The 12899-nt window shown below is 41.5% G+C and overlaps 1 protein-coding gene across 21 annotated transcripts in view; it reads left to right on the top strand.

Annotated features, from left to right (window-relative positions):
• R3HDM2 (R3H domain containing 2) overlaps positions 1–12899 on the top strand; it is a 148859-nt gene that overhangs the window by 111801 nt on the left and 24159 nt on the right. For 8 of the 21 annotated variants that reach the window (XM_027106751.1, XM_027106743.1, XM_027106749.1 and 5 more), the window contains 7 exons: positions 888–966; positions 1621–1680; positions 2247–2387; positions 2818–2926; positions 5692–5787; positions 8680–8711; positions 8810–8863. In XM_027106751.1, the coding sequence (XP_026962552.1) occupies positions 888–966; positions 1621–1680; positions 2247–2387; positions 2818–2926; positions 5692–5787; positions 8680–8711; positions 8810–8863 (571 nt within the window). The remainder of the gene's footprint in view (positions 1–887; positions 967–1620; positions 1681–2246; positions 2388–2817; positions 2927–5691; positions 5788–8679; positions 8712–8809; positions 8864–12899) is intronic. The other 13 variants (XM_027106746.1, XM_027106753.1, XM_027106744.1 and 10 more) reach the window with 4 other exon arrangements.

The raw sequence follows: 12899 nt of genomic DNA, 5'->3' as shown, positions 1-12899 counted from the left end.
TAAGCCCTCTTTGGATTTAAATTCTTGGGCTGGTAGCCAAAAGACATGGTCCATAAAAATGATAATTAAGGGAATTCCCTGGCGGTCCAGTGGTTAGGGCTCAACGCTTTCACTTCTGGGGACCCAGGTTTGATCCCTGGTCGGGGAACTAGGATCCCACAAGCCGTGCGGTATGGCTCCCCCTCAAATTTTTTTTGTTTTCTTTTTTGCGGTACACGGACCTCTCAGTGTTGTGGCCTCTCCCATTGCGGAGCACAGGCTCCGGACGTGCAGGCCCAGCGGCCATGGCTCACGAGCCCAGCCGCTCCGCGGCATGTGGGATCTTCCCGGACCGGGGCACGAACCCGTGTCCACTGCATCGGCAGGCGGACTCTCAACCACTGCGCCACCAGGGAAGCCCCCCCTAAAAAATTTTAATGATAATTAAGAGGAAAGAGGCAATCTTAGGATTAAAATTTTATAAATATAAATAATCATATAAATAATCAACATTTGATTGTTGATTCTTTATATGATTCTTTATATGATGCTGAGATTCTGGAAAATTCAGCCCTGTTTGTCCGTACCTAGAATTTATTTTCCTTAACTAGAATAAAACCTTTGTTTGTGTCTGGACATTCAATAAATACTTATTGATGGCAAGGTGGCTTTTCAATGTAATACGAATGTAACACTGTGACCCAGATTCCACCTTATATCACTGTCATGGGGAATTTTGAGGGGCTGGCAAATCAAGGTCATTCTGATTTTTAAGCTAAAAATCCTGAAGTCTGATTCTCCTTTCCTGTTCTCATGTCTCCTGATCAGGTTGTGGGCTTCTGCTTGGGGTTAGAGATCATGCAAGACAGTTTCATTTATTTTTAATTTATTTCACTGTGGTGTTCTAGACTCCAGTCAAGAATATACGGACTCCACTGGAATAGACCTACATGAATTTCTTGTAAATACACTGAAAAAGAACCCAAGGTAATAACATGATTTGATGGAAGGGGGAAAGGGGCCAGGACCAGCAGAATACCCAAGAGGCCAAATAGCTTCTCAGAATTTTTCCATTATTAGAATCCAGGATGCCTAGCCCCTGACACACCATTTCTCTCCAGAGTAGTTTTATATTCTGTTGGAGATTCAGAATACCCTCATATTGAGGTTCCTGCTTCCAGAAGAGTTGAGAAAAATTATTTGGAAGAAGAATGCAGACAAAGAAATATGAAGGCTTGAGAATACAATTAAAAAGCACAGAAGAAAAAATAATTGATTTGTACCAAAGCTAAATCATACTTGTTTAAAAATTCTATAAATAACCAGATGGAGTATAGAACAATGATTAGATTTATAAGTATAAAGTATGTGTTTATAGGAATATGACTGGCAACAGAATTAGGTTTCTGACAAGGAAAATAAAGTACATTATTAGGAGGCTTGATTGTTTTTCTTTTTTAAAGTAACATAAGACAGGGCAGTGAGGCTCAGCAGCCTTTGCATTTTTGATCCACTCTCGAGGTTTGGATCTATCCGTCCCTTCAGCTTGTATAGTGAGCAGGCTGTGTTTTCAATCCTTGCTTTCAATGTCTATGGGAGGGCTGCCTTTTGTTTTGTTTTGTTTTAATCTTTTTTAAACAGGGACAGAATGATGCTGCTAAAATTAGAACAGGAGATTCTGGACTTTATTAATGACAACAAGTAAGTTACTTGAATGAAATACACATTAGAGGTGGGAGGGGTACTGGAAAGAAATTCAGGTAAAATTTTAGGATATCCCTCTTTCATCGTTCCCTTAAAAGTCTGAATTTGGAAGTAATAACTCACTGGGAACCAAAAGGAGTTGGGGAGAAGTAATCAGAATGGATCAAAAAGTGTATGTGTGGAAACTAAATGAAGTTTTTAAGTTATTGCTTAGACTTGAGTTGAAAAAAATTTAGCAGCTAGCCCTTATCCCATATTTCACTATTCTTAAGTTTTTCCCTTTTTTCTTTGTAGAATATCATCTAGGTGGGTGAGACCTAGGGCTTATTGCATAAGGAGTAGTCTTAATGAGGATAGTGGGTCAGAGGGATCTACAAAATACTGTAGATAAAGTTGAGAGAACCTTTTTGGTTACCATCTTTGGTTACCATCATCTTCCTTATAATAATGTCTCTTTCTCCTAAGAAATTCCCCACTTTCAACACTTGTAAGAAAAATTACAATTGGCTGTTATTGCTGTTACTTGTCCTTATTTCACTTTTTCCCCCTGGGTTTCCCTGCAGCAACCAGTTCAAGAAGTTCCCTCAGATGACCTCATATCACCGGATGCTATTACATCGGGTAGCTGCCTATTTTGGGATGGACCACAATGTTGACCAAACTGGAAAGGCTGTCATCATCAACAAAACCAGTAACACAAGAATGTAAGGGAGGAAACCACGATTGGGAAGACTTTCCTGGGATAGCCTCTGGGATGGAAGAGGAAGGTGTAGGATCAAGATTTCTCTTTCTGGAGAGGGGACAGTGGAGGGAGGGTGGGTTATATTATCAATTTCTACTCTTTGTGAGGCCTTGGAAATAGATGCTAGAGGCACTAGTGTTTTGTGAAGACTGGCTCTGGCCTCTCTTCACCTTTAGTGATAGGACAGGTAAAATTTTGGAAGAAGATAAGTTATAGATGTATAAAGAACAGTCCCAGAGGATTTCTTTAAAACTTTCATGTGACTTTTTGGATCCCTGACTTCAGAAATCCCCTGGGTGGGGGTTGTAGAATTTAAGAGAACTATGCTAGGAGGTCTGCTTCCTGACGAGAGTCTTTCTTCCCTTCCTTCCACATTTCTCTCCCAATCCCAGCCCTGAACAGAGATTCTCAGAACATATAAAGGATGAGAAGAATACAGAATTTCAGCAGAGATTCATTCTCAAGAGAGATGATGCCAGTATGGACCGAGATGATAACCAGGTGAAGAATGGAAAGGGTTGGGTCTATACAGAGAGATTGCAGTAAGAGAAACTGGGAGGGGAGAAGAATTTTTGTGGGATGGAGAAAACTCGTAATATCTCAGTGTGGAAAAAAGTGTTGAGCTATACTGAGTTGGCTTTGGCTTAATGTTGAGGACTAACTGCACTTGTTGAGCTAAATGCCACCCTCTTAGCCCCAGAGAGACATGGTGCTGAGGTTTGCTGGGTTTTCTCATTTGGCCTGGAACTCCCTGGTTCTGCCACTGACTTCTAACTCCACTTCATTTTGGGACAAAGCAAGGTCCCTCCCTGCTTCAGCCTTGATTCAGCTGATGGCTCCCTTCTTTTTTTCTTTAATAGTTCTGGATTTCTTTGGGAACCACCCAAAGCTACTTTATCCCAGTTCCACTCTTCCTATCTCAGGGCTAGCCTTGAACTTGCAAAATTGTTATCTAATTTACCCACTTGTAAAGGTGTTTCTGATCCCTTTCTGCAAACTCCTTATTCTTTTCCCAACTTCTTCCACCAAGGTGAGTGAGTTAATTTGGCTTTTGATGCTGGGAACCTCAGGCAGGTTTTTGATCCACTCCTGTGGGAATAAGAAGTGAAAAGTCTGCCCCATCCCTTCATTTATGGGCCTGGCTTTTGCCCTGGTTTCTAGCCCATCCTTCAGATAGTGATGTTTGGGGGTTAGTTTTCCTAGCTTCATGGGGTTAAGATCCAGCCTGCTTCTGCTTAGCCTCCAAAGGAGGTTAGGTAGAGAACCAGGATTAAGGTTTAAAGAATATGGTTGGGTAAAGCCAATATTTAGTCTTGCTAATTAATAATAACTATAATAATATCTTACCTCTAGAGTCAAAATTAGTTTTCTCTGGATATTGTATGGTCTTGAGACCAGGACTTTTCCTGCTTGCTACTTGAGTATTTGAGGGAGTCCTTTTGAGAAAAGTGCCATTATCTATCGTGGACAAACATGCTGGGTCAGATTGGAAACAATGAAACATACAAAAAGACAAATAAAATTTAAAAAACAAGAAAGAGCCTTTCCATCCTGATGCCCTTCTCTACATTTTCCCAAAACCCTTTTTCTGTGGATCAGGAATTATTCAGGCCTAGAGGCATATTGGGGTGGAATGGAAACTCTCCCTATTGTGAACTTTTCATCTCTCAGCTTCAGGCTTGATCCATAATAGGATAGGCTCTATGCACTGTCTGTCGGTAATATTAATAATAAACACAGTAACTGCTATTTTATTGAGTGTTTTCCCTGAACTAGCCTCTATTCTAAACACATTATATGCATTATCTCTTTTAATCCTCCACACAACCCAATCCAGATGGGGGTCATTAGCCCCACTTTAAATATAAGAAAACTGAGCTAGGAGATGTTAAGTTACTTGCCTTAAGTGACATTACTCAGAGGTAGCAGAGCTTAGATTCTGCCTGACCTCAAAGCCCAACGCTCTTCCTATTCTGCCATTGGTTTACCAGTGCTAGGGGCTAAGGACAGTAAAGCACCTCGAGGTCCTATGTCTTCTTGGAATGGGATTTGTAAAAGGACGTTTAGCAGAATTTAGGTTATTTAGGCTAGTGAGAACTACATCTAGTCAAAAGTTGATACTCCTGAAATTATGCTTTCCTCTGGAGAGTGGTGAAGTCCAGGAAGATCAGCCTAGAGGAGCAGTCTCCTTGGTTGCTTCATCTGAAACTTTGAAAGCCTCTGGATGGAAGGTCAGAATCTTTTATAACCTGATGACATGCATTTAATGACTTATCTCCCTCAGAGCACCTTGCCTTAAAGAGCAGTATGGAAAAGGACACTATAACATTCTACCCAGGACAGTGCTCACAACTCACAGGCTAAGAGGAAAAGACAGTGGTAGAGAGTTGGGTCGTAGGCTAGCCAGAGGTGGTGGTCTGGCCAGCCATCCCCTCTAGTCACCTCACTGCATTTTTCAGAGAGTGTAAGGTTCTCTGTCCTCCATTTACTTCTTATCCCTTTCTGTCGTTCTACCTCTCCCCTTTCTCTACCGTATCTCATTTGTCTGGTCCTTTCTCTGTCCATCCTTCTTTCTGTTCTATTCTCCTTTTCTTTCTCTTTTCTTCTTTGTGTTGCTCTGTTCTCTTTCTTCTCTATTTCTGTAAACTCTCTCTCTTTCCCTCCCTCCAGTAGCTATAGTTAAGATGAGGAAAAATGCTTAAGCTCTGAGTTTAGCTTCGCCCTTGGGATTTCACTTCCAAGGCCCTCTTTGCTGAGCTGTGTGTGACTTGGTTCTACAGGCCATGGCGTTAGTGACTAAAAAAGGGATAATGTCAGGTGCTAGTTCTGTAAAAACTCTTCTAAATTTAGCTCTGCTAAATACCTGTTTCTTCTCCCTCTCTAGCTTCCTCCTATCCCTTGCTTTCCCTCCAAAGCAATGTTTTATTCCCTGGGCTATTCTCTTCATCCTTACTGATTGGAGAGTACCTGATTACACAAGGAAGCAACCCAATCCTTATAAAAAGTTATTGTTCTTGATACTCTGGTTGGTTGGGGGGGTGGGGAGATGGAGAGGCCCCAACCATCCAGAAAACCTGATCTCCCAAACTGCATGGTCAGATGTACCCAGTGAAACCTGTCCAACACTGGAAATTTTATTTCTTTTTTTTTTTTCCATTTTTTTTGATGGCAACTATAAACTCTCCCGGTTTCTCTTCCTTGCTGGTGTGCAGTGAGCTTGCAGTACGAGGAGAACTTAACTAGCTTAATTCTGCTCATCGATCTAGATCAGAGTTCCATTGCAGGATGGAAGGAGGAGCAAGTCAATAGAAGAGAGAGAGGAGGAATATCAAAGGGTCCGAGAGAGAATATTTGCCCGAGAGGTAAGTGTAGCTTCTGAGAGTTGTCAGCCCCTAGCTTTTAGCTCTTAATCTTTGGAACTGTGAATGGAATGAAACCTCCATAAATGCTTTGTTGTTTTTTTCTGCTTTTGTTTTTAACCAACATCAGCCAGTCCCGTATTTGATCTCTAAAATTAAATGTGGCTTATTAGGAAGCTGCAGATTTTTATTCTTACTATTTTTAATGCATGTGGCATATAAAGAGAACAAATGGAGTGGCTGAATTTGGTAGATATGATTAGACTGACAATAGAAATGGTTTTGGCAGGGCTTATGGAAGGGCCCTGAATCTTGCCCGTCAAACCCTCCTGCTTACCCTCGTTCACTTCCGCTGTCCATTTTAGGCATCTTTGCTTCTAAGTGGAAGACTTAGTGTCCACACAGCCTATACATTCATCTTGTTTGGCCAGGCTCATTTTTAGGCTATGTTGGTGATTATCAGAGCACAGATGTGGCATCCATTCTCTGAGCTCCACATTCCACATGCACAGAGGGTACCACTCACTATTCCCTACAGTCTCGACCTGAATAGGAAGTCTCTTCCTTCCTATATTTCTTACCTTGTTTCTTAGAGTAGGACTGCTCCGTGGGCCAAAAGGCAACATGGATTATTGTAGGCAACTTTATTCTTAAGAATTGTGGGCAATATCAGATATACTTGGTACCCCTGTATCTGGTGGCCTTTGCCTACCAGACTGAACAGAAGTATAGGAGAAACTCAGGAAGGTCAAGAGAGAAACAAATCTCCGGAAAATGTATGATCCAGATAGCAGCACTATCTTAGAGTCAAAGTAGCAAACAGAGGAAGAAGAGCCAGCCTCCCTTTGTCATCAAAAGATGGCCAGTTCTAATCAATATACTTAGATAGACACTACTCGCCTCCCATTTTCCCACTCTCCCCTCCCTCATCAAGACAAAAATATATATATCTTCTCATCATCACCTAGTTCAGAAAAATATTGTCTCTAACTTCTAGAAAACTGAACTCCTCTGTGAACTTGTTCCATTGTCTCAGGAGACCCAAGTGTTCCAAGGAGCCTCACTGTGGACAGATACACAACAAACCTTCTGGCCCAAAGTCCAAGGAGAAGGAATCTTCTTATCTTATGTTTTGTAGTCTTCCATTCTGAGTCAGAAAAATCCATCCTCCAAATTATCCAGCTATAGCCCAAAGACGGTTTTCTAACTTTATCTGCAAATCAGTTGAGTGGAATGAGAGGAGAGAGGTCATTTGTACATGACTACGGCTGGTGATGACCCTAAACTGTGGACAGGGCAGGATGGTGGATGTTAATAGCAAACACTTATATAGTGCTTTTTATCTTTCAGACCCTGTTCTTAGCACTTTGTGCACATTAATTTATTTAATCCTCACACTAGGCCTGTGAGATAGGTTACATTATTTTCCTCATTTTATAAATGAGGGACTGAGGCATGGAGAGGTTAAGTAACCTAAGATCACACCACTAGTTAGTGAAAGAGCTGGTATTTGAATTCAGGCAGTCTGGCTCCAGAGTCCACGCTCTTAACCCCTAAAGTAAACCACCTCTTAATAGCTTGCTCTGCTCTGGGCTCTTTAGATTAAGAAGTTCCAGTGACATCATAGCATAGCTATCTGTGATATGCTCCTCTGCTTCACTGACACATGGAAAATGACTTTCCCACCATGCCAGCCATTAGCAAAGCCATTCTGAAAGCACAAGCAACTTTTAATAGGATATTAGTGCTTGTTATGAACAACACTGGAATATATCTATCTACAACCATAACAAAGTCAAAGTTAGCTCTTCTCTCCTTTTTTCTCTGATATCTAGTCTCTCAAGCCTCTACTAATATATGTATTCTTTGTTAAGTCCTTATGGATTTATCACTTTCATTTCAGCACTTCCTAACCCTTGCTGTGGTAGAGGTATCAGGAATCTCAAAAGGTCTAGGCAAGGAAAAATGGCCAAAGCCCACTATATGCCAAAGATTCTCATGTGGAGAGGAAAGAACCTGGCCAGTCAAAGGGAACTGCTTAAGGGTGGAGTTGTAGGTTGCAGCAGAGGGGAGGAAGAGGCGGTCCAAATAAAAGGGGAGTGGCAAGAAGGGTGTTTGGATGGAAATGCTGCTGCTGCAGCCTCCTCTGGAGCCTGAGCTGTATATTGGGAAAGCTGCCCCACATAGGCTCTGCTCTGCATGGAGCCCCCTGTGCTCAGCAGCTAAATACTCTTGTTACCTTTTTCTAAGGCTCAGGAGTCCACCATAATGCTCACTTCACTCAGCAGCTCAATGGCCTTGTCAGGAAATGATCCCCAAAAGGAATGTTTCAGGCTTTTAATTTTCTCATTTTTTCTAGGCTCTGAAAAGTACCTGCTTCCCCAATTTCTTACTCCCCTTGGGTCTCAGGTCAGAATGTCTTTCATTTTGGCCAGTGTAGAGGACAGAAGTGGGATAGTCATTGAGGACGGTTTCCAAAAAAACTAAATTTCTTTCTCTTGTGTCCCGTTTCCCTTCCTTTGAATACACTCTTTAGGACCAAGCACACCAATTATTATGCTCAGCTTACCTCTAGAGAGAGTAAATTTAGAGCTAAAAAAGAAATAATAGTTAGGTTAATACTTTCCTTTCTCCTTTCCATACTCCTACCTTTATTGACCTCTCTTTTTAAACACTCTGTGGGAAGGCTAAAAATGCCGAATGCTCTTTTCCATTAAAGGTGAGAAGTCAGACTGGGTGTGTGGGTGTGGGTCATCCTGTCGCTGTTCCCTCTCTCCCTGTTGGGGTTGAGCTTGGTTTGAGGACCTTGGGTATTCATAGCATCATGGACACACTTTTTGGTTATGCCATGCTGTTTTCTTATAAGTTATTTTCCGTTTTCTCCCCTTCACCTAGACTGGCCAGAACGGATATCTAAATGACATCAGGTTAGTACCACTTAGCATGTTCCCTGCTTCTCATTGAGCTTTGTCAGTGAGGTTAATATAATCCTGTAATGATGCTTTTCTTTGATGTTAACCAACAGACTCTCCAAAGAAGCCTTTTCTTCTAGCTCTCACAAGAGAAGGCAAATTTTTAGGTACCTCTGTTTGGTCTATATCTCTCGTTTTTTTGTTTTGTTTTGTTTTTTTAATTTTATTTTGTTTTGCTCTAATCTTTTCAGCGGAGTGAGTTTGCTCCATGCATGGCTGCTTGTGGAATAAGTCAATTTGTGGTATTTGCAACATTGGATATTTTTCCCCATTAGAAAAAAAATGGCTATTGCTCAATGACTTTATTTTTATTGTTGCTGATTTCATTGTAAGTCCTGGATAGGTGGTGAAGGGGACCAAATAAGTATGTCTAGGATAGGTACTGCTCTATCCCAGAAGTTTGCTGGAATTGGGCATTTCTGGAGGATTTCAACATATATATATATATTGAGGTAAAAGAACGGGTGTCTTCTGGCTACCTTTTCCGAATCTATGGAAAGATGTGAAGAGTTTATCCCTGACCCGGCATAGGGAATGTTTTGTATCCTTAAGAAAGAATAATACACACATCCATATAAAAAAACATACAAACACCTCTGTCTATGTAGTTTTCTCTTTGGGACAATGCAATGCGTAAGATGATCTCAGAAAGAACTTGTCTGCCTTAGAATGGACTTAGAGCATGTCTTTTATATGATTGTCCATGGTTTATCCTTAATGTTGGTGAAGACTGCTGTACTAACCTCTCCAGTGCCTCATATTCTCCATTTTGCACAAGGCAGTCATGAGAATCACCCTTTCCTCTCAGTCTCTCAGTCCCACCCCAGACAATTACACAAGGCAGTGGTGAGAGAAGCATTTTAGGACCGCATCCTGGCACTAACTCATTTTAAGTATATTCTTTCCATGTTACCAATAGAAAAACTATAGAGTACAGAAAACCTGAGTATTTAATACTAGGATTCAGGTCTCACCCTTTTCAAAGGGTTTATCTCTTTTTCAATCCTAAGCTTGGTAGGAGCTGACTAACACATATTAGAGCTCTCATTCCCAGTACTTTAGTAGTCCTTTCCCTGTTGTCCTTTCTAAAGCTAGTTAAATCATGTGGAAATTGGGATAGCAAGATTTCCCCTTCTTGGGATGGAGGATTTATCTCCCTTTCCACATCTCTGAACTCTTTTTCCTGGAGCAGGCTGCCCTGAGGTCCATCTGAAAGCCCAGGCAGAAGGGCTCTGCATTGTTGGTGGTGGTCAAGATAGATAGTGGAGTCCCCCTTAAAAAAAAACAATCATATTCCATAAACATCCCAGAATACCTATAGTAAACAGAAGTTTTAAATTAACTCCTGCGTGTGACAATGCACAGTGCTTTATGGTTGCCGAAGTATACTGTATCTGATTGAATTCTCTCAGTATCCTGATTTGGTAAGCTGGTTTACATGTAAGAAAACAAAAGCAGAGAGATTAAGTAGCTAACCCAAGTTTACATGGCTATTAATGGCAAAACTGAGACTGACTCTTTGTCCCGTGTTCTTTTCGCCACACTACACCAGCTCCCTACAGACATCACCCCTAATTAATTCACTGCTGAGAATGATGGCCTTATTAGTGCCATGGAGCATCAAACTACATCAAACTGTGCAGACAATAGCTTGAAGGATCTAGTGAGCAGGTGCAGTCCTCTCCTATGCAGACCTCCTTTTAAGTGGCTGCTTTCCATACTGAGTTTTGATTAAAGATCTAGGTCATCTAAACTGTAGCTCCATTGACTCTTAAGGGGGTAACTTCTTCCTCTATTTGGATACTAGTCCAGAATTCAAATGATTAGAAGCAGATCTTCTCTAACTGCTTTAAACCTTTCTTCCCAGGTGTGTGAAACAAACGCTCATAACACCAGATTCCATCATCCACATTGGCAGTAACTATGGCAACTTCCCTATTCTTTGGAAGATTCTACTCCACTGATAAATAAGCCACACCGAGGCTTACTGATATTTATTGTCACCTCTTCCACAGGCCTGTCTACCCCAGACCCAATAAATGGGACTTTTCACCAGCACTAAATTCACTTGTAGAAACAAAGTCAGCTCCTGATTTCATAGGACTGTGAAGTGTGAATGTCCTCTGTCCTTCACCTCCATAACACAACCCAATCCACTGCTCAGAATTAAATCTGGTAAACTTTCCCTAATTGCCTTATTTTTAGTGAAGTACAAAACCATGACTAGAGATTAGGTTTAGTTGTAGAGCAAGAGAAAGAGAACTGATCTCTCTTCCTAGCCCAGACTCAGATTCTCTAATTCTCAGGGGTGTAGTGTACTAACCCAGGTAAGTCACAGGATCATCAGGCAATCCACATTTGAGCACTTGGCCATTACTGTCTTCGGGGAATTGGATCAGTACTTTGGCTCAAGTTTCCCAGAGTGGTTTAAAGTTGACTCATTCCCTGTCTATCCCTGGTAGAAGAAGAAAGTAAATGGCAGAATTGTCCAAATGTTTGATTTAGGTATAAAAGGCCATTAGGGCTTGTCTTGCAAAATTCAAGTTCTAATGTCTAATGAGCAGCCTCATTCATTGCTACTGCTATATCCCCATATCACACAAACCCACACATCTTTATTGAGTCCGCTCAGTAAACTTGAGCCATTGGCTCTCACTTCAGGTCGGTTCTACAACTGGAGAGTCCCTGATTTATACTTATTTCTTGTTTCCCATTCTACTTTTGACATCCCCAAGAGAAAGGGGTAAAGTATTTTCCAGTTCTCTATTCTAACTATACATAGAGAAGCAATGAGATTATATATACATCTACTTGGAATTCAGAGAATTAGCATGTCCCTAACCAGCTATGACAGTGTGTTCTTAGCCCACCGTGATTGGCTAAAAACTAAAATAGTGATCCTAGCATATATTTTGCCCATTTTCCCTACAGTACCTTTGGAATAGATATTCTAATAAAGAAAGGTATTTTCTTTAACATTAGTCCCTTAAGAAAAATACCTTTCTTTAGTAGAATAACTCTGAGCCTAATGTCTTGGAAGCTACCAGGGTTGGGATAGGGTTTTCTATTTGCTTTGGGTGGGATGGTGGTGGAAAGGAGGGAACCCAAGCTACTATGATTGTTGCTCAGTTGCCCCCCAGTATACATACCAAAATCTTTATAATTGTCATTTGGTTTTCTTAGGTCATAAGTTGTTGGAGGGTGGGGGATCTGAAAGGAGAATTCCTGGTTCTTGGGTGCTTATTGATTAAGAAGCAGTAAGAGTTCAACAAGACTTAGGGTTTTCAGGCTAGCCTCATATATCTTGAGGAGTACAGCTGTTTAGAATCACAAACAGTGATTTTAGCATCAGGATAACCCTGATGTTTCCAGAGTAAAGTAAGAGAGGATGAATCACTTTTCTCAATAGCCTTGTGCCTTGCCTAGGGCAATAGGGTTATTAATATGGAAGCATCTAGGCGCAGTCAGCCCCCTGCTCTTTGCCATCCTGACTCCTAAGGGCATGTTTGCTTGATCTTGCTGAGGATGTCAGCCTTTAGAGACCCTGGAACCAATTGTTCTCAGATACTAACACAAAACTTCCACAAAACAGGTTGGGTTGATTCCAGACTCTTAGACCGAGTTCTCTTTATCAGACTGAGTGCCCCTTTAGTCCACTATACTCTTCTTCCCAATCCTGAAAAAGTGACCGTAAGCAGCACCTCTGCTGGCTCAGATATGTGTTATATGGAAGACCTATTGTAGGATTTATCCATGTCATTGGCTACTCCTGCCTTCCAGCGATAGTAACTTCTAGGAGTCCTTTTGTTTTAAGAACTCTCAGAAGGAACTGGTACCCCTCTGCTCCCCACTATTTACTGCATGTGTGGGACCCCTGAAGGGCCAGGGGAAGAGACCACAGCCAATCTCAGCATCATGTACGTGGTTTCCCGTCCACCTCTGGTCTGATGTATTGAATTAGTTGCCAGTTCACTGTCTTCCAGATTTGCCTCTGTGCTCTTTGTTACTGTACTGGATCTTGTTGTGTCTGCTCCCATCAAGTCTTGGTTGGCCAGCCAACTAACAAGAAGTTAGTGTCCATCCTCCCCCAACCCTCACCCCTCCTTTGTCACTGAGAGAATAGAAATGAACTCTCTCGTAGCC

The sequence above is a fragment of the Aethalodelphis obliquidens genome, unplaced genomic scaffold (genome assembly GCF_003676395.1).
Source record: "Aethalodelphis obliquidens isolate GAN/ISIS:26980383/991018 unplaced genomic scaffold, ASM367639v1 scaffold8, whole genome shotgun sequence".
NCBI lineage: Eukaryota > Metazoa > Chordata > Mammalia > Artiodactyla > Delphinidae > Aethalodelphis > Aethalodelphis obliquidens.
Note: the sequence above shows the minus strand (reverse complement) of the source record. Positions and strands in the feature narration are given on the sequence as shown.